The 26,818-nt window shown below is 37.6% G+C and overlaps 3 protein-coding genes across 3 annotated transcripts; all 3 read right to left on the bottom strand.

Annotated features, from left to right (window-relative positions):
• Positions 1-250: 250 nt before the first annotated feature.
• On the bottom strand, positions 251-5,530 carry LOC147532355 (TOM1-like protein 5). Its single transcript, XM_086648209.1, has 10 exons — positions 4,971-5,530; positions 4,525-4,649; positions 4,352-4,430; positions 4,022-4,120; positions 3,805-3,918; positions 3,115-3,269; positions 2,684-2,759; positions 1,896-1,981; positions 988-1,152; positions 251-897 (listed from the first exon to the last, which is right to left on the bottom strand). The coding sequence occupies exons 2-10, from the start codon at positions 4,623-4,625 to the stop codon at positions 561-563; spliced, it is 1,212 nt and encodes a 403-aa protein (XP_086504335.1). The 5' UTR covers positions 4,626-4,649; positions 4,971-5,530; the 3' UTR covers positions 251-560.
• Positions 5,531-6,396: 866 nt separating this feature from the next.
• On the bottom strand, positions 6,397-11,357 carry LOC147532354 (Methylthiotransferase). Its single transcript, XM_086651048.1, has 11 exons — positions 10,768-11,357; positions 10,624-10,662; positions 10,302-10,393; positions 9,877-10,126; positions 9,658-9,777; positions 9,505-9,580; positions 8,940-9,148; positions 8,705-8,813; positions 8,321-8,413; positions 7,685-7,845; positions 6,397-7,122 (listed from the first exon to the last, which is right to left on the bottom strand). The coding sequence occupies exons 1-11, from the start codon at positions 10,936-10,938 to the stop codon at positions 6,559-6,561; spliced, it is 1,884 nt and encodes a 627-aa protein (XP_086507174.1). The 5' UTR covers positions 10,939-11,357; the 3' UTR covers positions 6,397-6,558.
• A 1,018-nt stretch (positions 11,358-12,375) lies between these two features.
• Positions 12,376-22,297, bottom strand: ATSAC1 (Phosphoinositide phosphatase family protein). The gene is made up of 16 exons (XM_086651047.1): positions 21,890-22,297; positions 21,581-21,785; positions 21,271-21,436; positions 19,862-20,084; positions 18,363-18,439; positions 17,975-18,162; positions 17,782-17,879; positions 17,427-17,560; positions 17,213-17,347; positions 16,336-16,720; positions 16,099-16,220; positions 15,735-15,845; positions 14,832-15,044; positions 14,084-14,275; positions 13,532-13,640; positions 12,376-12,855 (listed from the first exon to the last, which is right to left on the bottom strand). The coding sequence occupies exons 1-16, from the start codon at positions 22,016-22,018 to the stop codon at positions 12,598-12,600; spliced, it is 2,745 nt and encodes a 914-aa protein (XP_086507173.1). The 5' UTR covers positions 22,019-22,297; the 3' UTR covers positions 12,376-12,597.
• Positions 22,298-26,818: the final 4,521 nt, after the last annotated feature.

Genomic DNA, 26,818 nt, shown 5'->3' with positions numbered 1-26,818 from the left:
GTAGCTAAGGTTGGGGTTTCCAAAACAGCAGGGTGCCTATATAACTTAGTAACCAATCTGGTTTTTGGTGGCCAAAACTGTGAGCTTTTTCCCAACAAGTTTGTGAAATCAAACTTGGAACAAGGCTTAAAATGTGAAACCTCAAATCCAAGGCAATAGAAAGTGAGTTCATCTCTTGAACCTACCTCCTCCATTTCCTGCAAATTATCACAGCAAATTCATGGGACTATATTACCGGCGAACAGTAACAGAACCTCAAACACATCAGTTTATACCTACTCACCAGAATACAACTTATAAAAACTTATACACAAGATAGAAGGAATACAGAATAATGCATATTATCAGTCAACTTCGGAAAAAAAAATATATAAAAAGGTAGTTTTAAAGGCGCCCCCATGAGGAATTTCAATGTTTCTTGCTGATGCCCCAAAGAATACATTCAAATTATGAGCTTATTGTACACCAAAATTAATTAACCGGCAATGATCCACGAGAACAATCAAATCAGGAACTCACTTCAACAATCTGAAAATTGAACTTCACATAGGCAAACCCAATCAACTCGGAGTAGAATCGCTTACTTCACTTGTTGAGCTACGTCCATTCAACGAGACGCCTTCCATTTGACTAGGCAATGCAGAAACGTCGACTACATGGTTTTCCTGGAAGAATTTCTCTCTCTCAACGCGTTTGGCAGGTGGTGGAGGAATCACGACAACAGGGTGTGGTGGAGGAAGAGGTTCGCTACTAGATTCCTTTGGCTCTGAACCCGTTGGCCTTATGATTGGGCGATGCAACCGTTCCTGTTGAATTCTTCCAAACAGACTTCCGGGTGCTTTCTCCTTGTGCTGATCTTCATCTTCAAATTTCACACGACCTTTTCCTTTCTGAATTCTGTAAAATATTACAGAGTAGGAGAGCGATAAAGGAAACAATCCAAAATTAATTTTTTCCTTAACAAACCCCTAGCATTAAGAAAAATACCTTCGGATAAGCTGGTCGGACTCTTCTTCTTCCTCACCTGATTCTTCATGAACAAAAGGAGTGGCAGTTGATGCAGGACGAACTGAAATAAGTGCATCATGTCTGGAGAGTACTTCTTCCAGCTGCTCATTCAATTCAATTGCTTGAGAAAGCACCTTCTCATTCCTGAAGAGATTAAAAGGCAAAACACCAATGTCATACATTTGGGACTATAAAAGTTAACAAAGTTTCATTCATAGTTGGTCTACTAAGATTTTGACAATGTTCGAAACTAACTTATACTTGATAATATAGGAAAAAAAAACACCTGATTTGGGTGGTAGAAAAGGTTGATGAGTAATGGATAGATGTTATTCTCTCATTGGTACGTTAGACATGACATTCCGAAATCAGTTCAAAATTCAAAATAAAATTTTCACAAGCCGCCAAACTATCATCTAGTCAAACTGCAAAATAACTTGAATGTTGGACTGTAGTTGGACCTTAAAATAGGCTTGGACTCTCCCCAGAGTTGTTGCCGTTGGTTGATGACAACTAAGAAACCGAACCGTTCCGTATTCTATGGACAACTACATGCATATTAGGTCAATAAGATTACGGAATTTGATCCAAGAAGCCAGTTAATGTTGTTTCACACTTTTATATGATTAACGAATTGAGCTGAACTGAAACAATATTCCTTTTGTTTTCCTAGGTCTAGTGTCTGATTTCTTGCACCCATGAAAACTTTAATCAAGTTTTTCTAATCATAAAATCAAGTAACTGACAAACTATAGACAAATTAAGAAACAATGACAGATAACATCTAAAAAAAATAAGCTGGTAACACCACAAGGTATGCAACAGAAGCGCAATTCAAGTAGTAAGAATAGAGTATTGAAAATGAGAGTTCAACTGAATAGCTTTACCGACAAGTCAGCACAACGTGCATTACTCGCTGCTTTTGAAATGAACACTGTTCTACAAGATCAAGTGTGAACTCATCCTTTGCCCCCTGCATTTCGATAAATAGCTTATTAGTCAACCATATGAACAATTTTGACGCTTACAGCGCTTGTGCATACGACGAGTTCGTTAGACAATTTTGAGGAAGGGAGTCAAGTACATTAAGGTTTAGCTATTGGTGAAAAAGCCAATACGGAAGCAAAGGGGCATATTGAGCCTTTTCTAACATAACATAAAATAGGCATAGAACAAACCAAATACAAACTTCGATTGAAATATTCTCATCAGTGACCAATCTGATATCTGAAGATGGGTAAATTTATAATGTCAAATAGAAGTTTCATATGCTAGGCACTTCCTCCTGCATTGTTTAGGAAGACGTTCCAGACCTGGATTATATTACACAATACCTTCTCACATATTACTATATTAGCTTGGCCTATTGGATGGACTTGCAACATAGATTGGTTAGACTGAGAAGCCTGGGGTGGTTTAGAGTACGTGCCAATGGAAAACCTTGTACACTACACTAGGCTAGTGGGCCTTGGTATAGTAAGGATATATAGCTGGTTGAGCCGGGTGTTATTTCCATGATGCAATCTAGAAGAATCTATCAAAGATGGTGATTAAACAGGGGTTCCACCTAAAACCCCTTTGGTGGGATTTCTGGGATGCAATGTGTGGTTCAAGTTTGCCAAACACTATAAGTCTAAAATTGTGACATCTGCATATCACTTATTCAAACCCATACCTCAGGATGCCGGAAATCAATAGCACTTAGGACTTCTCTCAGAAGATCTAGCACAGCACGAGCCTTTTGAATAATGCTGGAAAAATAAATTTTATTAATTATACTAGTTTTTACGAGGAAGTAAACCAACTCCTTAGTAAAATTGGTCAAATACAAAAATTGACCTATAATATGGAATGCATTAAGATCTTGTGTTTCTAGAATGTAACGTCAAGACCAAGTTCAAAACTACTTACAACTTATAGTGGAAACCAAGTTTTACTACTATCATGTTACAAGTAGATACTACCATAAGTATTAAAGTATAAACAAAACTACAAAATAGAAAACGAATATACGGCTAAGAAAACATAGCTAATGTGCAAGAATTGTGAAAAAAACTACGTAGAGTGGATAAGAAACCTACTAAATGTTATTTGACGGTAGAGTACCTTGATTCAGGTGAATCCTGAGAACCTGATTGTTGAGCAACTGCTTTGCCTTTAGAAGGGACAGATTTGGCTTTAGATGAAATACTTTTATGTGGCACTGGAGTAGGATCTGGAGGGAGAACATGGGGTGTTTGAGGGAACTGTATTCCTGCACTCTGTAAATACAAAAAGAAAATATTATCGTACTGACATGTGCTAAGCCCACAAACATCAGAGTGCATAGGTCCTTTGGGGATCTATTTTGATAGGTGGGAGCCAATGAACAACAACGAAAAAGAATTTTGAAAGTATCTTGAGGTAAGCCCCCAAAAAGTATACACCTTCAATAAGACTACTTCCTGGGACTATGAGCCAAGAAATTAAATTTTGAAAGGCCGAAATATTTCGATATCCATGTCTACCGAAATTTCCATCGAAACGGAAATTCAAATGCTTTCTCTTCACAATGCCTAAAGAAGGAATTAAATTTCGAAATATTTCAGCCACAATGAGCTTTAATTGAGTCGTTGACAACAAAAAGAGACTGATAAAAAAGGATTAGCTGGAAGAAGGAAAAACTCTTTTCCTCAAGATACGCTATTTCCCCGTTTTATAATACACAAATGAATCTAGATGTGATCGATTATGTTGTAAGTGAAATTCAAGGAACGAGTAAACAAGGAATTATAGTTCATATGCATCTTTACCTACCACCAACTCAGAATATGCAGCAAAATATTGAGGGAACTTTCCTGAAGCTCCACCAAGAGATGCTTGTGTGGTCTCTAGAAGAACAAATATCTTCTCTCGTAAAGAAAAATCTAACTGTGAAAAAGCAAACAAACTACAAACAGTTATTAATGGTGTTTGAGAAGTAGGTAACAAATCAAAATTAGCAACCTCATGTATCTATAAAAACCTTACCGACCTTTTTCTTCACTATCTTCACAAGTACAGGAAGAAGTTCGATATCAGTTACGTGCCTGTGAATATATTCTCCACAGTTATTGAACAACACCTCCAGCAACTGTAAATCATGTTATAAGCTCAGTGCTCATCGAAAATCATGTTATAAGCTCAGTGCACATCGAAAAAGTCGTATTTGAGTTTGTAAAAACAAAATTAACATTATAGACAAGCGGTCAAGCGCCGAAAATAGTTTTCGCTAATTTCGACTTGATTTACAAATTGAAAACTACTAATCTTTTCTGTGGAAATGAAACTGATTGACAAGATAGTATATAGAGTAATCACTAACCATTACAGCGAATAATTGAGTATTTGTGTTTTTATCCAACAATCGTCTTTTTAGGGCTTTTATAACATCTTTAGCCTCCCTGGTTCATCAAATATACTGAACTAAATCAAACATATACCAATACTAACGACACAAACTATAATATCGAACGAAATTCATCGAGTATATCGTACCCTTGATCACGAGCTACTAATTCACAAATTTGAATGTTAATAGCCCAATCCATTTCATTTAGTTTCTCACTTGTTGCTATATTAACAAGTTCAGCTGCCATAAATCTATTGTTATATGATCAAACCTGAAGCAAAATCAAATTAGTATCTCAGTCTACACTTATTACCACATTTTAATCTTATTTTCAATAAACACAGTAAAGATCATAAACATCGTCACTAAACTCTTGATTTTGTAATTAAGAAATAAATTAAACCCAGATTCCAACTCTTAAATTACTTGCTAAGAATTGCAGAAAACTACAATTTAACCCCAAAAATTAAGAAATCACCTCAAAATTGCGCAGTAAGAGAGATGTTTGTATGAAAGTATTTCAGATCTTAAATGTTATTAGCCATTGAATTGAAAGAAAAAAATAACCCAAATTGATTCATGATTCACTTACTTGAGAAACCCACACGAATGCTTGAAAAGCCCACCCTGAAAGATTCAGGAAGTGATAGTAGTAATAGCAATAGTAGTAGTTCTTCTTCACTGGAAAGAAGTGAGTTTTTTTTTTTTGCAAAGAAAACTGACTTTTGCTCTGTTTTTTTTTTCTTTGTTGGTCCTCTTTTTTTTAGAGAGAGAGAGGGAGAGAGGGAGAAAGTGAAAGTTTTTAGAGCTGGAAAACTATGGATGGATATGACTCAAATGAGTGTGTGAGAAGAGAGGGTCCAGAGGGAGAAAAGAGAGTCAAAACAGAATCTGGATGGAAAATTGAGAGAGAGAGAGAGAGAGAGAGAGGGTGGGGGAAAGAAGACAGGTTGTTATTGTTACTTGCGAGTATACTGTAGAGAGAGTGAGGAGCTGGACGTGGCACATAAAAACACACCAAACAAACTTATAGCTCGTTGCTCACCACATGGTGGACCATTTCGACAAATTTATGCTTTTTTAATCATTGTCGGTCACCCTAATTTTTTCTATAATTTATGGGTTGCATAGCGAACATCCAACTTATGCGTTAGGGTGTGAGTTGGGAGAAGTTATCGGTTTATACTCATATGAGTTCTTCTATTCGAGACATTCTTTGGAGATTAAGAAATGATCTGGAAACATTACGTGGAAAAATTACTTTGTCACCACATGATTTCGTCTCAGTGTCCCATAAGTTTGAATTCCATCCCATATGACTTAGCTCATTTTGCTTTAAATCCGTAAGTGTGTAACTTGATTGAAATAGTGATAACTTTGTACTTCCCTCATCTTGGTCTGTTGTAGGAGGAGTTTTTTAGTATTTTTGAATGAAATGATCCTTCAAAACAAAATGTAAAATATTTGTTATTCCAATTGCTTTATTAATTAAATAAAGAAACACAAACATAGAACAAATCACTATTTTTCAAATCTCTTATTTGAAGATGAAAAGATTCAATCAAAAAGTTTGGTTCTTTTTAGTCCAGTTCTTGGGAGAAATATGAGACTATGAATATGATTTTTTTTTTTACATTATTTGAAATTGAATCATCGGAATATGGATACCAAATAAACTCACGTACATTATTGAGACAAGACAGATAACATGAAAAATACACAAAAAACTGAATCGAATTCAAAACCTTGAACTTAGTTCTTCACCAAAGTCTTTCAAATCAGAATGTTCCTCTCTTTTTTTTTTGATGAACAAAGAAAGTTCCTCTCGTCCTTCTAAAAGATTGAAAAAATAGTCAAACCAAGAAAGAGATTAATTTTACAGAGGAAAAAGGAAACTGTTTCCAACGGAGTAGTTAGTTTGGGGTTGAGCTGTCTATTAAGTCAAAATGTAGGGAACAACCAGATAAGTTAGTCAATATGAGGACCAAACTGAAATGCTATTTTGAGAAGGCAACAGTAAAACAAAAAGTTGATTACTAATAAATAAAATTGAACCAATACAAAAAAGATTACATAATTCAGTCCAAAAGCAAATGATCTGACACTGACAGAAAATGCTTTAAAAATCTCCCACTTGTCTAAACCAAAAATGGGTCTTCTTTTTATCACTTCAAAATTGTTCACTTGGAATATTGTATCCTAAACCCTAACAGAACTAGTAAACCTAGAATCGTTATAAAGCTTATGACCATTGCAATTAGTAAAGCCCCATCAATAATACTTGCCTGTGATTTTGGCTTCTCTGTTGATTCTAACGCATGTTCAGTTTTCGTCGTTGTTTCTTGGGCTTCAGAAACTACACTACGTTTCCGCAGTGACGACCCGAGTGGGTCATTAGGGCTTTGATCTTCAATCTTTGATGTAATACTATTGTCTGCAACTTTTGATTCCCCACAGCTTTGACCTTCACAGGCACAAGGTTCGGGGTTGCTAGAGCAAGCACAACTTTCGTCCATGGAGAAGCAGAGACTTTCATCGGTTTTGTTGGAGCAGGGAAGAGATTTGTCAGGAATTGATTTTCTTTCCCTGGAAGTGGTTCTTTCTTTTAAATCAGTTGGAATTTCGATTACCTCGCCAAACACTGACCACCTCCCTACTGATGTTATCTTCACGTCGGTTGAAATGCCTAGCATCATTTCTGGAGCAATCACAAGCACTTGTATGTATCCCTTCGTATGACCAACCTATAGCCACAACATAATAAACTGCATTCAGATTCAATAATTTTGAACTTACACCTTCAGAAAGCGATCTGAAAAATAAAATTCCGATCCATTGACCAGCTCGGGTTGCTGGGTCACCCAAGACGTCAGTCCAAGCAAAAACAAGTTAGACATATTTGATCTGACCCTCAGCCCAAGCCATCATTTCCAGGGGACAGGCCGAAGCCCATTTCCGAAAGGGATATCAGTTTCTTCAGGTTGGAATCTTGGATTGAGGTGATGGGCCACCGAAGATTGGGCTTCGATAGAAAAGTGAGAAGTGAACATATGTAGGGGAAAGAATGCAGTCGGGGTTAGGATTAGGCTAGGAATTTTATGTAAGTAAAATATTGTAGAATACGTGTTAATATTAATAAAATAAAGGTTGGCATCAAACTTGCACCTAACCGGACCCTAAACCAGGGTTTTTTTAAACCCGAGTCAGAGTCAGAGCCAGAGCCAGATCCCTGCTCTAAGTCGGGTACACCTAATCGAATAGACTAGCTAAGAGTTAACGCAACATACACACTTGAAACAGGCTTACCAAGTGAACCCCATCAGTGGCAATTTCGGTGATCCATATTTTCTCCACACGGCCTTCCATTCCTTGGTATGGTGAAAATGCTTCAAAAACAGAAGTCAATTCCCGGCTTCGATTCTTCACCACAGCACTTGGGACTTTTTTCATCCTTGCAGCAGGTGTTCCTGGATTTACAACACAAGATTGATAAACAATTTATAATACAACGCAAAAGTACCATGTGAATCCAAACTTTAGCTTAAATACCTAGCAGAACTCTAAAGCACAATGTTTTAAAATACGTTTTTACACCTCAAGGTGGTTCGCTCACAAGGCGAGGCGGCGCATCAAGGCATACACCTTAAAACGTAAATGGCTTAAACTATTTTTGTAAGGAAATGATATCAATTATGTAAAAACAATATAAAGTCTTAAGTGTGTAATAAAAAAAATACTAAATATTGTTGTTACCCAACAACTCAAAAATAACAGGTGACTTCATATGCCCACGTTTTATTCTCGAATTCAAATACGTACACCTCGAGGCATCAGGTGATTGCCTCGCGTCGAGGCGCACGCTGTGAAGGTCTTTTAAAACATTGCTAAAGCAGAGTACTTAATCAGTGAAACTAAAAGCACCAACTGATTCCAACGGCTTACCAGGTCTTGGATAGAACTGTGAAATATGAACCTGAGGAAGCTTGTACTTCTTAATAAGACTGACTGTTTGAGCAAAATCTTCATCTGTTTCGCCTGAGAAAAACCAAAAAGTGGTTGCTTTACTGCGAGAAAGAAAAATAGAACCAACTCCAAAATTTCTATTTAAAGAGCGTTGAATATTTAGTGTTAAATGACCAATATATTTTCTCAATTGTCTATTGTCTGATCACACACCACTGTTCATTATGATACCTTATATGTACCAATTGAAATATAGTTTATAAGAAAACAAAAAAAAAAACACCAAAACAATTCCATAGGAAAGGCTCAGCAACCTTGATGAGTTAAGAGTGACATCAAGAGTTTCTGATGTGAGTTATTTACCAGGGAATCCACATATTATATCAGTGGCAATTTGCATCCCGGGTACTAGCTCATAAAGAGTATCCACCACTTTTTCGAATTCCCCCACAGTATATTCCCGATTCATTGCCTGAAATAAGGCAGGATTCACTTTAAAATGAAGACACAAAAGCATTCAAGGACATATCTCACAGTTGATGTGCACTGAGCAATGAATCAAATGAAATTAGAGAATAACTACATCCAATGCACTTACAGTCAAAACAGGGTCGCTCCCAGATTGGACTGGCACATGAAGAAACGAATACACACATGGGTGGGACAAAACTGCAGCTATTTCTTGTAAGTGCTCAAGAATATAAGGTGGATTAGTCATCCCTATTCGAAGCATAGTACTTCTATCAGAAGGAAGTTCTGCAACAAGTGCATTTAGCAAAGTCGGAAGATTGACGCCAATATCACGACCTACAAAAAGCACCAAATGATTTTAACGCAAGAGACCTGGAAAGAGATGGTGTAATTTTTTGAAACTTAAGAGATAGTGTAATTTTTTGAAACTTATGATATCGTACAAAAACATTTTCAATATTAAAGTATATACCAAATATAGGTAAGTCACACATGAAAAAAAGTAATATGAAGTGCACGGAGGAGGAGATTGTTCTTTACATTAGATTTATCAGGCCTGAAGACTTTTCATCTTGTCATAAGCTAATTAAGTTTTACTTCAAGCTCTCAAGAAAGCTAACACTCTATAGTTGTGAAAAAAACGTGGTAATAGCAAATGCATATAAATAGAAAAGAAATGCACTTTGAAATACCATAGGCTCCAGTATCTTCACTGCTCAACCATATTTCCTTAACTCCATCAGCTATTACAGTTTTTACACGCTCTACCTGCACCAGGTATTAACGCTTTTGAAAAACATAGTCACGTTTTGAATCAATAAAAGTCAAATGATACAGGCACTTACAAGGCTGCCGACAGTATAGCTCCCTAAATGTCCACGAGCATGCTTTGTCTTGCAGTAAGTGCAAGCACCTAAACAACCAACATTAATCGGTAGAATCTCAATGAACTTGTTCTTCCTCACCTGTTAAGAAGAATGTCAAGCAAAATTCTCTTTAAGGATAATTGATGACCAATCTCATGGTGAGAATGATATTGGTGTATACAGACTTTTAGGGTTTACCTTTGGAAGATCAAGAGCTGGCAAAGTCTTACGAGTCAAAAGTCGGACCTCGTGACCTTTTAAAGTCTCTTCGACAACTTCAACAACACGATCAATTTGTTGAACTCCAACTATGCTAACCCCTTCTAACTCCTTTACATCTCGACTTCCTTGAGGCACACATCCAGCCACTACTAGTGGCTTTTTCGCAATTTTACATTTTACTATTAGAGTGTCCATCGCTGACTGACTAGGCGACTTTACCGTGCATCTGTGTTAAAAAATAGACTTTACCAACGAGAAATCGTAGAATTTGACATATCAAAAAGTAAACATATTTTCACATCATCCAACTGACCTATAAATAGTGGCCAAATTAAGATATAGTATGTTCAAAAAAAAATAAGTCATAAATAATACTAAAAAAAATAACGAAAAATCCTCACGTATTTATCAGCCATAGATCAGCCTCGTCCGGGTTATCACTTAAAGCATATCCAAAGGCTGAAAGCTGACCAGCCATATACTCACTATCACTCTGAAACACAATTACACAAAAGAAGGGTTTAGATTGGCACAACAATTGTTTAACCTAACATTTAACAAACACTATGCAAGAGATTTCACTCCATGAAAACCCTAAAAGTGCATTCATTTCTTCAAAAAAACAACATAACTAATACTAACAAATTATCTAAGCTGGAAATTTCTCGATTTCATTAGGGTTCTTGAATAAGCAACTACTCAATCTCGATAACAATTATTTACCTGATTATGAGAGCATCCAAAGGTCTTTATATAGATAGTCTGCAAATTTGAAGACAGAGACAGAAGATAATTAGAGAGGGAGAGAGAGAGAGAGAGATTTAGTGAGGGGTTTGAATGAAAGGAGTTAATAAATGTGGGGATTACCTGAGTTCCTGGTACTTGAGGAGAGGGAGAAGAAGGTAGTTCTCGGGTTAGATAGTGAAGACTCTTATTCTTCGGCTGTTTAGGGTTTAATCCAACTGTGGTTAAGGGCAATCGAAAGCCAGGAGGATCTCCTCCTCCACCTCCAACAAATAGATCTTCAATGTCTTCCATTACAGTTAGAGAGAGAGAGAGAGTGTGAAGAAACCTAAAGACTCAAAATCCTAGAGAGAGAGAGATACCGGTTTCACAGACAGGTCGTGCAAAAGGCCGTCAGTAGAACTTCGTCGTTTTGAGTTGAGGTGGTGTAACGTGTAACGGTGTAAGTGTGAGACAATAAAACGATAGGTAATACCCGTTTTCTAGCACCGTTATTTTCTTAGAACAGTTTCTCGGAAACAGCTGCTTGGGGGCACCTAAAACATGTTTGGGGTGAAGACTTTGGGCGCATTATTTACTCGTAACCCCTCCCTCTCTTTGATTTGCAAAGATCACCTAAGATAACAGTTATCTGTCGACCGCCGCATCTAGTTAGCACCATGTCTCTTTTCCCCATTCTTAGAGCATCTCCAATTCAAGACTCAAGAAAAACTCTAAAAATCCTATGTGTCAAGTGTGAAAAATGGATCTCTAAACAGTATCTTTCTTATTTGGCCATTTAGAAACACTCTATTGCAAAACCTTCTCCAATCCAACACTCAAGAGAAATTTCAAAAACCTATATTTTTGTTTAAACTTATTGATTTGTTTATGTGGCACTTAGAGATCCTCAAGAGGACACTCTAAAATAAATCTTGACACATCACTTCAGAGATTTGTGTTGAGTTTTGCATTTGGAGATGGATTAAAAAAAATCGAAAAAATCCTATATGACACTTCAAGATTTAGAGTTTGAGTGTTGCATTGGAGATGCTCTTAGACTCTACACTATCGACGCCGACCACCACATCCAATCACCACCATCTCTCCATTCTTAGTCTGTACACACTACTGACGCGAGGGAAGCTTCGTCTGGGATGGAGTTGTCGACAACAAAGAGTAAATAGTAGACGGAGAAAAAATGACTGTGGTTTGATTAGTGCGGTGTCTGGTCGGAGGTGGTAGTAATCAGCGACAATAAAAGTGGTGAATGTTTAGTGGATGAAGCTTAAGAGGTCAAAAATTAATAATCCGTGTCTTTCACATCTCAAAATTAAGTTGTCTTGTCCCCTAGTAAAGTTAATTTGATCAAATTGGATAGTGTGCCCACACTTTTTTGGCTGCCCCAAAGTAATATCGTTTTCAATAATTTTGCTTGTTTATCCAGCTCCATGCGTAGGGTATTCCATCTGAGAAATTCAACTTGTTACTAGAACTCAAGTAGGCTAATGGGACACTTTATAGGGCAAGTACTTGGGGTAGTCTGCTAATTTAGCAGGTGAGGCAAGTATTAAGCCGCCTGGAAGTACACAGTGATTGTTCAGACTCAGCCACCTCGCTTCCAGGGTTTCTTTCCCCTCAGATGCTGAACATATAAAATTTATCTTCGAACGACCTGAAATGTAAAAGTGGAAGCATAATATTTGCAGATATCACGAGCATCCATAGTGATGGCATAACTAAAAAAGAATATGAAAGAAAATGACAATTAGAAATGAAATAAAACAATGGAAATAGATACACGTCATTATAATCAGCCAGTGCCAAAGCTCTCAAAGGGCAGCACTCTTCGAGACTGACTCTTTCTATGTGTTTTTTTCATGTTCTTCCTTCTCTTCACTTACAGCCTTAACTTACAACAGCAATGGTGCATAAAATGGGATATTTTTACTCAAATGCATAATCAAAACTTAATTAAATGGTTGTTGACCTTGAATTTATCTTCTCTTCTCCAATAATCAATCTTGTTATTCTGGTAGAATCTTCAACTAATGGCTTACATGTTGAAATGATTCCAAGGTCAGAACCTATCTGATCGTACTCTTGGAGTGCTGCTTCCATCTCTTTTGTAACTTCAGCATCGTCTACACCTTCTACAACACCGAGGCTTAGAAGATTTGAATAGTGTTCTTCCTTCTCAGGATCATTTTGGAAAATGTCCATTGCAGGGCCCTGCATAGATTTATAATACCGAACGACTAAGTGGCAGCAGAGATATGCATGCCTAAGAAGTTAGGGTCACAAGCCGTCTCGGACTCGGGGACGACTAAGTGGGCAGATGTAATCACCTCCCTCAGTCCCTGACAGCCCACCCGCCCATTTTCTTTTTTTTTAGTTATTTCTTCATTTCCTTGTATATTTGTTAACCATACATATGTGTGTCTACATTTCTCATATAATGTGCCTAGTGACTTATGCTCGAGCCTGGCTTAGCCAGCCGGAGCCATTTGGTCAGGCCTAATCCCAAAGCAAATTGCTTACATGCGCTTACATGCTTATTTACTCATTTACTTGTAGTAAAACTTCAAATGGGGTTGTTAATCATGAAGAAAACTGTCCATGTATACACAACAGAATAGAGGAAAAAAGTACAGGAATTGCGACTGAATCCTCGCTCCGGGAGTTTTCAAGTTCGCTTCGCATTCCTAAATCCTAAGTAGAAGCGAAAATCCACAACTGATTTGTTGTTTTGATCTAGTACCTAATTTATGTTATATGTTCTCGAAAAGACCATTTAGAACAACCATTTGAAGTGGATGGTAATTCACCCAGCCTCCCAGATTCATCTTTACTAATAGCCTAGTTGCTCAACATAAAGAACACAAATAGAAGAATTTGAACTTCTTACCTGACATAGTTCAGCATAATGCTTGTAAATCTCGCTATCTTCACTTTCATCTTGCAGCAGGGTTCCGCCAAACCAACCATTGGCATCATCGACTGCACTAATTGTGTACCTAGCAAAGAATAATGATTATGAGTGTGACTATTAGGACTGTAAAGTTCTTGAGGACACACAGATCTCTCTTCTGCGATATCTAAATTTGTTTCTTAAACACAGCTTACCAGTATCATTATTATGCAGTTTCGAACATTTAAACATCTAAGGTTGTCAAAGAAAATACCATATTGGATCCTTTTGAAGTACAATGAATAGTAATGAAATAGTGTAAAGGGGAGAGTCTTGTACCATCAAGGAACAATAAGAGCTCAAGTCTAGCTTCTACAAATATATGGTGTACCAAATAAAGAAAGTACCAATTGAACAATTGTTGACTAGACTAAATCAGAAGTGTTTATCAGAACAATGTGTGAGCACGGACTCTCTAGATCAACTGTTAGTAATTCTTTACTTATCCGAAGAGAAAGGGAGTACTTCATCAAGATTCGAGACTTTTACCTCTGAAAAATGTCCTCATCACAGACATCACCAATAGAAGAAAGCCAATTTAGGTCACAGAAACCGTTGGCAATCATTTCATCTAAAGATGCTTCAGATATATTTTCTTGAGCAGCAAGTTTTGGAACAGAACCGCTATCTTCTAACTTTCTCTGACCAAACAACCAGTTTGGGCTTTTAAGCTGTATTTCACTGTGTCAAATGGCAAAAAGGTATTAAAAACTTCACAAATATTTCTTCTACCGTAGGAACAAATCCACATAGAGACTAAAGTGCGTTTTTGCTTTTTCTCATTGTCTGATTATGACTCGTTTGAATCAAATGGACCCAAAACACAGTCAGACAAGTCAGCTATCCCGAGTCAGAAAGAAATTGGTCTTCCAGTCGAAAAACAACGTCGATGAAGATAACCATTAAGAAATCTGACAAGAGTCAATCCAGACCTGGAGTCACATTTTGGATTTGACTGAGGAAAGAAAAGCACTACCCATTACCCTAAGAGCCTAAGACAAGTAACACCTGCGACAACATCACAAGGGATAATAGGGAGTCAACACTATATTTGTGTCCTATATGTCAAGTCTCATATAATATGGTTCCTAAACTAAGAAACTGATCATTTTTTACACAGTCAATGTGAAAGCTAGAGGGAGGGAAAAAAGAACCCCGAAATAGAAAACCCCTTCTTAGCAATAAGAAGCCAAGAGAAGTACTCCAATTACTAGTTTCTACGAGTAATGAAACATACGCTGCATCAGGGGCCATTCCAGAAGTACTCGCAACACCACCTATCCTTAGCTCTGGTTCACTGCAAAGCCTTACATTCTTGATTGAACTACACGTTCTCTCAATTAGCTTCTCGAATGATGTCAGTTTCATACGTGAGAAGTCTTCTCTGCAAGCTGGAGTAGGTTCAAGAGCTGTTGCTCCCCCTGTCATAGGTTTTGTATCTGCAGGTGAACTGCAAAAGAGCAGACAAAAAGTAGTTTTAAGATTCAAAAATGAAAAGAATGTCTTCGAGCTTCACATGTAGAAAGAATTATCAAGATATAAGAAGTTGCAAACTGTAATGCTATGAAGAGGCTAGTATTCTTGAAAGAAACAAAAGAAAGGAAAAGAGTAAGACTCCATTTCCTGATCTGGAACCAAACTGAACTACCTATAGCTTTTCAAAGGATTTATAATTCAGTCTTTGCCCGATTGAAAAGTGATACTGCTTGTACATGGAACTTACAGACAAGGTCCCATATACATTGACACTCCAACCAACCATCAGCGGTTGACAGTCCAGTTTTTCAGCTTCCCTTGTGGCATAAGCATCGAGATTGACATGGCATTACGCACTGACAGTGTGCTGCCACTTTATGTGGGTGCAACTCTAGTGTATAACAACATGCACCTCAAGACAGAGTTTTATACCTAACATAGATTTTTCCAACTCAGTTACAACCACGAGACAAGTACTCATATACTCTGGTCAGACACAGCTAGTTACTTAAATGGGTATAATGCGTGATTGCCATTGTCAATTTGTCTCCATACGACACTTCTCTAGGTTTCACGTCTGATGTATATAATGTAACAGTATCTAAAGCAAAATAAAAATAAAGGACCTAATAAGTAGGACAATAACTTATACAACGAAATTTACCTAATATCATGAACAGGTTCATCTCCAATCCCAGTAACATGAAGATAATAATCCGAATCCAATTCCCAGAGAGCAGGTTTACCTTCCTGTGGTTTAAAGTAACCCAAAAATCTGGTAAACCACCAAAGAGTATCATAAGCATCATGAAAAGAATCTGAAACCAAATGAAGCAGCAAGACCATGAAGTTTTAAGATGCCATTGCAAAAGCAGTGAAAGACTAAATCATAAGTTATTCAGGAAGAGAGAGTTATAGGAAATTTTGGATGTGAGGGAACAATTCAAGTCCAGAAGTTACATATGACAATTCTACTGTAGTACTGTCAACGTTGTCGTAAGAATAAACAATAAAGGAGGAATCATTACAAATTTATTGCGTCTTGCTTTTCACCGTCTGTGTAAGCATTGCTATAGTATCTCTTGATAGACTTGAGAAACTCCCGAGATTGAGTAGTAGCTTTCCACTTTCCTTGTCGCTCTGGGAAAACCTGATCACATAAAGATTGAACATTATAGATGACAACAAATAAAAATGAAGTACTGATAAGAGCATCAGTGTGGGTATAATTATATAATCAAACAGGAATCAATAAAAGAGATCACAGTGTTGTGAGCTGCAGAGCCACCATATTGCTGAGCAAGTGCATCACCCATGCTCTGATACATATCCATGAGAGCTGCAGCAATGCTACTGTCAGAATTCACTTTGGGCATATCAGTCAAACCCATTGCATGCAGTTGACGCCCTAAAGCTGCTAAACCATAAGCATACTGGGCCACATTTGTACGGTCCAAACAGTCAATGCAGTTAGTGCGCAAAACTCCACTTTGAAAACGAGGTGCTGTATCATATCGTGTGGCTTCTCTAGACTTTTGATTAGACTCTGATTCTCTCTCTCTACTGGCGGAAGTGTTTAGACCTTCACTGATACTTCCAATCTTCACAAAATCACTGGAATTAGCTCTGAGATCTGCGAGGGTGCTATCCCTGTAGAAATTGATATAGAGTGGCTCATTTATAATAAATATGTAGCTTAAATTGAGATTGAGGAGAATGATCTACAGGGTTTATTGTTCTGCTTTAATTCCATGAATATCAACGGGCCAAACTAATGCTTTATTACATCTACTTTTGTGCATCCATATGAACCAATTTGAAATACATTATACATATGATTTTGGTTAAGAAAAAGAGTAACTGTTCGTTGTCTTTCTTGCACCAGAAAATTTGCAGCCTCTTTTAGCAAATTTCGCGTTAACCTAATGCAGATACAGATACTTATATAATACAGGATGGCAATGTTAAAAACTACTACAATCTGGGCGGATAGCTCATTCTGTGGAAACATATTATATGGATCAACGCAGAAAAGAATATAATGCACAATAAATTAGGAAGGTAGGTTAGAAAATTTGTGCAACTTTTCAACTTTGTGGCATGACCAAGACTGCTTCAATAATCAAATGAAGCTACAATTACCTGGCTGTACTTGTTCGACTGAGAGAATCTGCTTTTTTTTTTACATTGGCGGACTTCCCACTATAGTAGAAACCAGTCAAATCCAGTGCTTCACTTGCGACAGCACCCAAAACTGCCAAAACATTGGCCGACTTGCTTTGAGAAAGAAAACACAAAATTTTTAGTTCGACCGAATATTGTGTGGACTGTGGTGGTCAGACATTCACATGCTCACCTCTTCGCAAACTTGTGGAAGTCCCAGTGAATAAATTTCAGGTGTTTTTCTTCTGATAAAATCTGGTTCAGATAACCAACTGCACTAGCAAACTCACGTCGTAGCATCATTTCTCTAGGTCTTTTTTCAACAGTCTGCATAACCCCATAATTTTTAAACAAGACTTTAAGCATGGGCTTTAGGTAATTGAAATATAAACTAATCATGCAAATTTATTATAATCAAGCAACAAATAGTAGGAGTATAAGTATACTCAAAAGATGCCCCATGTACAACAAATAGTATGATCAGAAAATTAGTAATGCAATGATTACTACAGGGAAAGAGAGATTTTAGAATGGACATAGAAATAAACCTTAATTAGATTGAGCACAATAACTGGATTCCCATATCGTCTTGCCAGGTCCTCAAAATGCAATTTGGTTGCTTCGTACGTAGGATCATATCGCTGCACTGAAAAAACATGGAAATCAGTTCGCATCAAACTGTCTGTAAGCAAAAGCTAAAACACAACCAAATATAATGGCTATTAAGATTGAAAATTTTACATATTATATCAGGTTTGGGGCTTAATCTGGAAGCTTCTTGAGACCAGAAAAGAGGAATTGAACCCCTCATCTGCACTACAGAACTCATTTTTCCCTTGCTCAACCCAGATTCTTCATCAAGGACTATTTGTTCTGTTTCAACGTCATTGGCAACCCTGCCTCGGTCATTAACCCCCCTCTTCAGATAACTGCAGAGAAAATCAGTGATTTAGTACGACATAACTAAATTAGTTATTTTCTCAATGTAGGGAGGGAGGTCAATTTAAGTTTAAACAAAAAAAATATCTTCTTCATCTTCAGTCCACAGAACTTGATCAATTAATATCATGAGAAAGAAAATTTGTATAAAGCAGCATCAGTTGATGCTCAATAACATACTGAGACATACCGTGTGCCAGCAAAGTGTCGAGAACGTCTAGAAATAAGAGAAACACTGAATTCCCGTCCAAAGATTGATAACCTCATCTGCCATCGTCAAAAGAATATAACATTAGTTAAGTTCTAACATCTTGTTAGCTGAAAGAAGACGGGGTAATTTGATTAAGAAAAGCAGGCTGCTCTTCGAACTCCTTGTGGAGGGAATGACTTGACATGGAGCAAAAGTAGGAAGTAACAACACAAAACAATAGTAAGGTGTGTGCTTGTCATTTGCTTTTGTGTGAAAAACATAAAAGTTTTACTCCATGCATCCTGGGCAAAAACTGAGACATGTTTGGGATGATAGCAAAGGTAATGTGTAAGACTGTAATATTGATTCTCCTATGAATGCACCAAAAAAGGACAGATAAACCTAAAGTTATACATTAATAATGAACAAAATATACATCAAGATATGCAAAAAGAGAAACTCAATCCTTTCAAGAATAAATACACCCACTACAACAAAAAGGAAACTGACAAGTCATGGTTTACAAGTAAAGCCGTGTAAGACCATGCATAAGTCATTATTTTCTAGCAAGAAAAGGTTACAACTTACATGAGAATACTTTATCCGAAAAAAGAAGTCAACATACAAGGTGAAAGATAAGAATGAATAAATTGACGAGCACAACTTAGCTGCACTAAACTTTTTCATAGACCAAGTACGATCTTCCAAGCTCTTGATTTTCCTTCCAAAACTGATTGTCAGAAGTTTCTACCCTAGATAAGAGTTACCAAACTTCATTCTAGCTCTATTTTTCTTCCCAAACATTTTAACAACACATGTTGGCAACTGCCCTTATGAAGCACGGATTATTCAAACAAGTGCCTCATTTAATGTGATGCCAAGGTGATTTTTCAGGATTCCACCTGATCGGCTGATCCTTAAGAAAAGAACCCATTTAAGAGGACAAAGAGGAAATTGAATTCATACAAGTATTTATTTGATACTCCTGTGCAACATACGTTTGAATGTGTGGCTCATAGAACATCCCCTTCCAAACTTCAGTATCGTTCCCTAAGGCACTACTTCTCATTTGTGCACCTAAGTTACACTCACCAAACATAAGGCAAAGAACGCAATTCTCCTGAAAGCTCTCTCAGCCAAAGAACGCACTCAACCCCGAGGCCAAGTGCCAATGAATTATGCACAAAACATCACAAAATGATAATATCTTCAGACTTTCCAAGTCTCAACAAAACCAGATGGTCTAAACTCTAAAAGATTATCAAATCTCTGGACCTCCCGACAAAATCAGATAGTCTAAAGATGAACACCCCCTAGTCAGTTGAAACATACTTTTAAATTCTGATGACAACAGTAGCATGTAATATATATATATATATATAGTTACATACGTCATACATAAATTGGTGAATGGAATGGTCAAATACCAAACCCCATAGAACACAAGTAGCATTTACGAGTGATGGTCGAGAAGATAAAGAATAAATAATATACAGAACCTGCTTAAAGTTCCCATGAACCAGTGGGATTGTCCACAAGGTATTATTGCATCTTGATCGAATGGCTTCTGTAAGAAATGCATTCCACACAAATATGTTTTCGTATGGCATCCTCTCCTCACCCACCGCCAAGACATTTTTCTGTAAACTTCGCATTATAGGGTAGGTGTAACTGAAGAAAAAATCCTTTGTCAAATCAACACTGGATAAGAGCTTCTTGTACCTGCAATTAAGGGAATTAAGCTTACATGAATAAGAGAATCTCTATGTAAGTGTAGCTGCAATAATGCTCACAGTAGGATAGCTATATGTGGATGTCAAATGCAGTACAATCATTAACCTAATTGACAGGGGTGTGTCTAAATTGAGATTTCCCTACCAGAACCAAAGAAGATACAGTCTGCAAGTTGAAGATTGTATTTTTTATTTGTTTGAACACAGAGGTGCTGATGATGCATACAAAAATAAATAATGAATTCCTACAGCATAAAAGTTCCAATATATGCATCCATTGTTGCCGGAGGGCTCAACTCTATATAAACCAAATGTCTAACGGAGAAACTTATAATTAGATTATGAAGGCACCCTATATTGGATACCTACTGCTCTCATGGTTTTCACCATATCTTCTTTAACCACCCAAGGACCTTAGTTTTCTGAATAGTAAGGAAATTAACTGACAAATTATTAGAGAACAGTATAGTTAATGGTCTTTCAATTCTAATGTCGAAGAATGATGATCTATAAGGGCACGAAGAAGATACTTATTTGTGTACTAAGTTCATTTTTTAGTTGTTCCAATTTTGGGTCGTAAAAGAGTTCACCTGTTTTGGATTCCTACGCCTTCTAACTTACTATTACGGTATTGGGGCTTCCCTTCCTCAGTTCCTCATTACCTCAGAAATAGATTAACTGTAAAGTACAATGCTTTGGTGAATAGAACTCCGAGAGAGGGCATAAACGTTCAGAAAGACCACGCAAAGGCTTAATATTTCATCGGGCACTTAGAGTAACAACTGCTTATTCGCAAGACAGTAAGCCAGTGTGATACATGAGACGGGCTATAGACGTAAATCGGTATACTTAAGACATGCAAGTAGGAAAACAAGGTATAGGAAGTTCAACTAGCTATTTCCACCTTACTACATAAAGGAAATGAGATAGTTCATTCCCGACGAAACTATCAACTATCCATTTGAAAATGACCAAACTATATAAAAAAAAAAAAATCGGTTACACAAGTTTTTTAACCATAAGATATAGGAAGTATATCAAAATTGTTCAGAAGCTCTAACTGATGTCAGACATATTCCAACTGTAAAGAATAGTATGGCAAATATTCATCAAAGCTCCAAAATTCAATTTTTAAAATAAAAAGCCGCGTAATTAGATTAGTGGAGGAACACCACCTTTGCTCAGTTTTAGAGTGAGCTACATCACTTTGAATTGATACATGCGGGACTGTGATTAACTGGCTCTCTTCTATGCCATAAATTGCATGACCACAAATACATCCAATTTGCCTACGCTTTGTAACAAGAATCAAATAGTATGACTCCAAGAACTTGATGCAACCTAATTAGCATAATAGAAACGAAATCTCAATTTCATCTCAAATTTACCTTAAAAACTCACAAAGAAATCCAAAAGAGTAATAAAATTAAGAAAAAACTTCTATTGATTAAAACTAAGAGTAAGAGAGAGAAAGTGAGAGAGAACCAGCAATTCCGTAAACCTTCGCAACGAAGGTTAGTCCACCAGTAGAACGATTTCCTTCACTAATCCGTTGAAGCAAATTCTTAACTTCTTGCTGCGTATAGACAACTGGATCCTCGCTAATATTAAGCTCAGATGGTTCAGATCGATCGATCTTCAAAACTCTGAAGAATTTCTTATTACGATCACTTCCAATTAGATAAAACCTCTGTTAACAAATCAAAGCACGAAAATCAAACTCAAAATTCTGACCTAGAAAACTCAATTTCAAATTGAATTCAACCAAAAACAAAAAAAAAAGGAATATCTTACTGCTCGAGTCTCGTATAGCTTGAATTTCTCGAGTGAGTAAGAATGAGGATTTACGTCTCGATCGTTTGGTTGATCCGTAATAGGGAAAAGAGGTGATGATTTCGTCTTCATTTTTTCTGATTTCGCCATTTTTTGATGTTCGAAAAGGTAGAGAAAATCAAAGAACTTAGAAATTCCTATTGATGAAGTTCATTAGTGTTTTTTTGTTTGAATATCGTTGTTCTCTTCTTCGCCCTTTCTCTGTGTTTGACGAATAAAGTAAGGATTGAAGGAGAAAATTGAGGGAAAGATGATAGTACTATCTTTTATACTTACGCGAGAGACGGTAAGAAAAATTGATGTCATCTGCTGCCAGTGCTGAAACGGGCCGGGTTGGCGGGCTGAGGCATTACGGGTAGATTATTTCTAGGGTTATTTCCCTAATGGCCCCCAACTTTGTGACCAGCTTCCCGCCTAGCCCCCTACTTTACGAGAAATACCCATATGGCCCCCTTTTTCCGTTAACTTTAACTTTCCGTCACTCTCTCTCCTCCATCTCTTTTTCTCTCTCTGCCATGTCACGCCACATCATCACCTTCTCCGGCAGTGGTCGCCAGCCGGCCAAATGGGTATTTCTCGTAAAGTAGGGGGCCAGGCGGGAAGCTGGTCATAAAGTTGGGGGACATTAGGGAAATAACCCTTATTTCTAAGAACAATGTATCTCGGGTGTAGTCGGACCAAATAACTAAATATATCTTGCACATCAATCGCGATGGGTAGTGAAGGCAAAGGGTAGTTTCAACTAAAAAAAAGGCAAAAGGGTTTCATTAGTTTCATGGTTGTCAACAGTTGGTAGCCCAAGTGGTTCCAAGATGTTGACATAAACTCCAGAAATCCCTGGAGGTCCCAGGTTCATATCCCAGAGAAGGTGGAATCTTTGGTTATTTGAATTGGGATTATTAGGGTGTAAACAATGTTGTTGGGTTTTAGGCCATGTCTTGTTGGGCTATAGGCCCGGTTCTGTTAGTGTTTGAGTGGGCAGTTATCGAGCTTATCACATCTATGATGTATCAAGTGCCAAATGTAACAACATGCGTAGATCGTAGTCGACTTCCAAAAAAAAACAAATTAGTTTCATGGTTGGGGCTCAAGTATCTCAATCTTCATTCTGCCAAAACAATTTCAAAACATTAAATCGAGGAGTTAACTATTGACAAGTTTCGGACAACTCTTGGTTGAATGTACTGTATTACAAAAGTTGAATAAGAAAGCATTTGAGGATAACTTATTTGTGCTTTGCATTATTAGAAGATGTTTTTTGGATCAATATTTAGCGAAAAAGAAAAGGCGATGATTGAACATGGATGAACCAAGAATTTTCATGGAGAGTAAAAACGATAACACAGGTATTATGAATTTGCAGAGGAGATGCAAGATGAAAAATTGGGATTGTATGTGAAGGAGTTGAAGGAGATGTCCTTCGACCAAGGTGACAATGCGAACAATTTGTCGGATAGGACAATTGATGTGGAAGATCATCAAGTCCGATTGATTTAGGGATCGTAGAGTTGTAGCTAGAGACCAACTACGATCGTCGAATTACGAAGTAATTCGCGGCTAACTTCGATCGGATCCTACAACGGGTTACACATAAGAGTGACAAATTGATTTAGGATATGACTAGTGGGAGTGAGATATAATCATGGGAGTGTCCCATAAACATATCTCATAGGCCTAAAAAGGAATTAGGCAAAGATAGTACAAAAAGGCCAAAAACAGGGTTTTTGGGCCTAGACCGGTTCGGGTACTTCTAGGACTCGGATTGAGCTGAATTTTGGAGGGTTAGTTGCTGATATAATAAATATTATATCTGCCAATTTTCGTGGTGTTTGGGCACCTCCTCCTTAGGGAATTGAGAAAATATCAATAGTTGCTATTTTCGACTATTTCCCTAAATCTTATTCTAAAGGGTGTTTTAGGAAACCTAAAAGGAGGTGGATTCTTATTAGGGTTCTATATAAACACTCTTAGGGCAGAGAATAAGGTGTGGAATTTCTCTCTAAGCTTTCTTACTCTACCACATCAAGTAGAGAGGAGAAAGTGACCTAATTCCCATTAACTATCTATCTAGTCAAGAAGAAAGGAGTTCTTCGTTTCCAACCACCATTGGTGTGCTAGCTATACAACAAGGTGGGAGATCAAATTGTTTGCTCGTGTCCCAAGTAGAGGAGCTACACTTGAAGCTCTTGGTCTTCTCATAAGCAATTGGAAAGGTTCGAGGGAAAACTAGCGAACAAGGTATTTATCTTTCTAGTTTTAATTAATGATTATCATAGGTTTATGCATGTGATCCTGGGAATACTAGTGTAGACATTAGATGTCTTAATTCCGCTATAAACACTAGTAGAAGGGTGTAAAACCCAACAGTGGCGTCAGAGCCTCTTGCAATTAGCCTATCTTATCTAAGTTTTGGACCAATTCCATGCTTTTCTAGATAGATTATTGTGTTTAAAAGTGTTTAAAACACAAAATTTTTGATTAATTTTGAATAAGATTCAAGTATTTGTCAAAAGATTTCAAAATTTGTTCTTGAAAAGAATTTCAAAACCTAAAATTTTGATCCAAATTGGTTTGATTAAAAAAGTTGTTTTAAGTTTTTGGAAACTTGTGAAAAACAAAATTTGGAAACTTAGAATTGTTCTAAAAAGAATTTGAAATATTTAGAAGTGTTTCAAATTTTGGAAAAAGCAATTTAAAATTGCAACACAAAAAAAAAAGGGAAACTATTGAGTTTTTAGAAACTCAATAGGTCCGGCCAGGAAGCTTCCTGGCCGGACCAGTAGCCTGGAGGACGCGTCTGGTAGACGCGTCCCAGATTACTGTTGGATGCGTCTAAGGACGCGTCCAGCTGCTCCAGGTCGCGTCTTCCAGACGCGTCCAATAGCTACTACCAGACGCGTCTTGGAGACGCGTCTGGGGTCCTGGGTGTCTCGGACTAAGTCCGAGACACCTAGTGCTGGTCCGGTCCAGCACCAGATGCGTCTAGGACACGTCTGGTGCTTGGACTAGCGTCCTGGCTCCGGCCAGGATGAGATCAGGCCTATTGGCCTCGGCTCGGACATGCCGGCCCTATGGGCCGTGCCATATCCGGACCTTGTCCAAGCCCTTTTGTGGGCTTGGGCCGGGACTTGTCTAGGACTTGTCCCGGGTCTTTTCAAGGCTTTTCGGACCACGAAAAGGGACCACTATTCGAGTGGGAGTTTTATCCAAATTTTGTCCCAAAATTCCAATCCAAATATTTCCGAAATTAACCCGGGCCATTCAAGGCCCAAACGGAATTTCTCTTTAAAATCAAATTTTAAAATCAAACCAAGACACACCATTAGTCTAATCTTTTGATGTAGACTTAAGGTGCGTACATGACATACGGATGTCGACAAAAGTATCTCCCGGATATACATGCATATATAATTGATAGCCTTGAAATATATTATATGATTGCATGTGATGTGAATGCGGAAACTAGTATGGCCATAGAATTTATTTCTTATTCTTGTTTTGAGCACGGATGGGTGCATGTTTTGTAATAATTTTAATTTCAAGTTTACACGATCTGCGAATCGTTTGAGTCTTGTAATTAGAGTTTAGGGTTTATGAGTCCATTGATGAAACTCAAGGAAGAAATTCAAAGGCGAGTGGGAGAAATCAATGGAGGTTCAAAGACGGAGATCTAGACGAACTAAAAGGCGAAACAAGAAGCAAACCAAAGGAGATTAGATCTTCTAGGTTAGGGGCCATACTAGGATCCATATGTGCTTGATTTACTTTCTCGCGCGCACTTACTTACTTATTTACGCTTTATGTCGTGGATGTTAGTTAGGCTAATTAGTTCACTAAAACGAACGCCAGACTAGCGTAAAAGTTCCTAAAAGTAATTTTGAGTACAGTGCCTATCCAAATTAAGACACTCCTTGCGCCCTTGTTCGAGGAAGGTGGGTCGGCCTTCGCAGAGTACCTCCTCTACCTTGGGACATTGCGGGTAGGCCTATAGAAGAGGCCTACATGTCTAAATGGTTCTACTCAACGAGATCAGCAAGAGAGTCTTGGATACTCGAGGCAAAAGGATGGATTTTACACTAAACATGTAATCCATCAACCGAGAATCATATGGTATGATCAGTGAAAGTATTCACTCACCTAAATCAATGAGAATTAAGGGCAGGGCCCTAGTCCGCTTAATCCTTGAGAGATGGGATCTCGGAATCGCATTATTCATCTAGGGACATGTTTTATCTTGAATAATGTGGCAAAAACTTAGGACTTTTTGCAAAAATTATCGAATGTAATACTTAGCAAAATCCTTTTTTCTGTTTCATGTAGTTTTACTATGGAAAAAATCAATCTTTTCAACCTATGTTCAATCCTTGATGAGGACAAATTGAACATGGATAACTTCCTTGATTGGGAAAAGAGATTGAGAAGTGTTCTCAAATCTACAAACAAAGAAAGCGTACTGGATACCCCTATTCCAAGAATAACTGCGAACTCAAAGATTGAGGAACAAAAGCAGGCCAAAAGTATCCGGATGAAATCAATTTCAGTAACTTGCCTTATGTTGGCAACCATGGAGCCTAATCTTCAAAAGAGATTCAGGAAAATGGATGCGCACACAATCATCCGTCGATTAAGGGACATGTCCCGAAACAAATCACGGTTGAGGAAGTACGGAACTTCTAAGGCAATCCGGAGAGGCATTGGAATGTTTGAATCAAAGAAAGAACTTCAATTGATTCAGAAGAACAAAAGGAAAAAGGAAGGAACTCACGATTCCGACCAAGGTATCTATGTTATCGAAGTTAACTTAGCAAATACATTTGATTCTCAATCCTGGGTATTCGATACCGGATGTGGTGCTCATATCATTTATGATGTGCAGGGCCTTAAGAGAAT

This window comes from Eschscholzia californica, unplaced genomic scaffold (assembly GCF_041429995.1).
Source record: "Eschscholzia californica isolate CP2 unplaced genomic scaffold, dmEscCali1.0.p SCAF_6, whole genome shotgun sequence".
In the NCBI taxonomy this organism is placed as follows: Eukaryota; Viridiplantae; Streptophyta; class Magnoliopsida; order Ranunculales; family Papaveraceae; genus Eschscholzia; species Eschscholzia californica.
The sequence above is the reverse complement of the archived record's forward strand: the minus strand, read 5'-3'. Positions and strand labels throughout refer to the sequence as shown.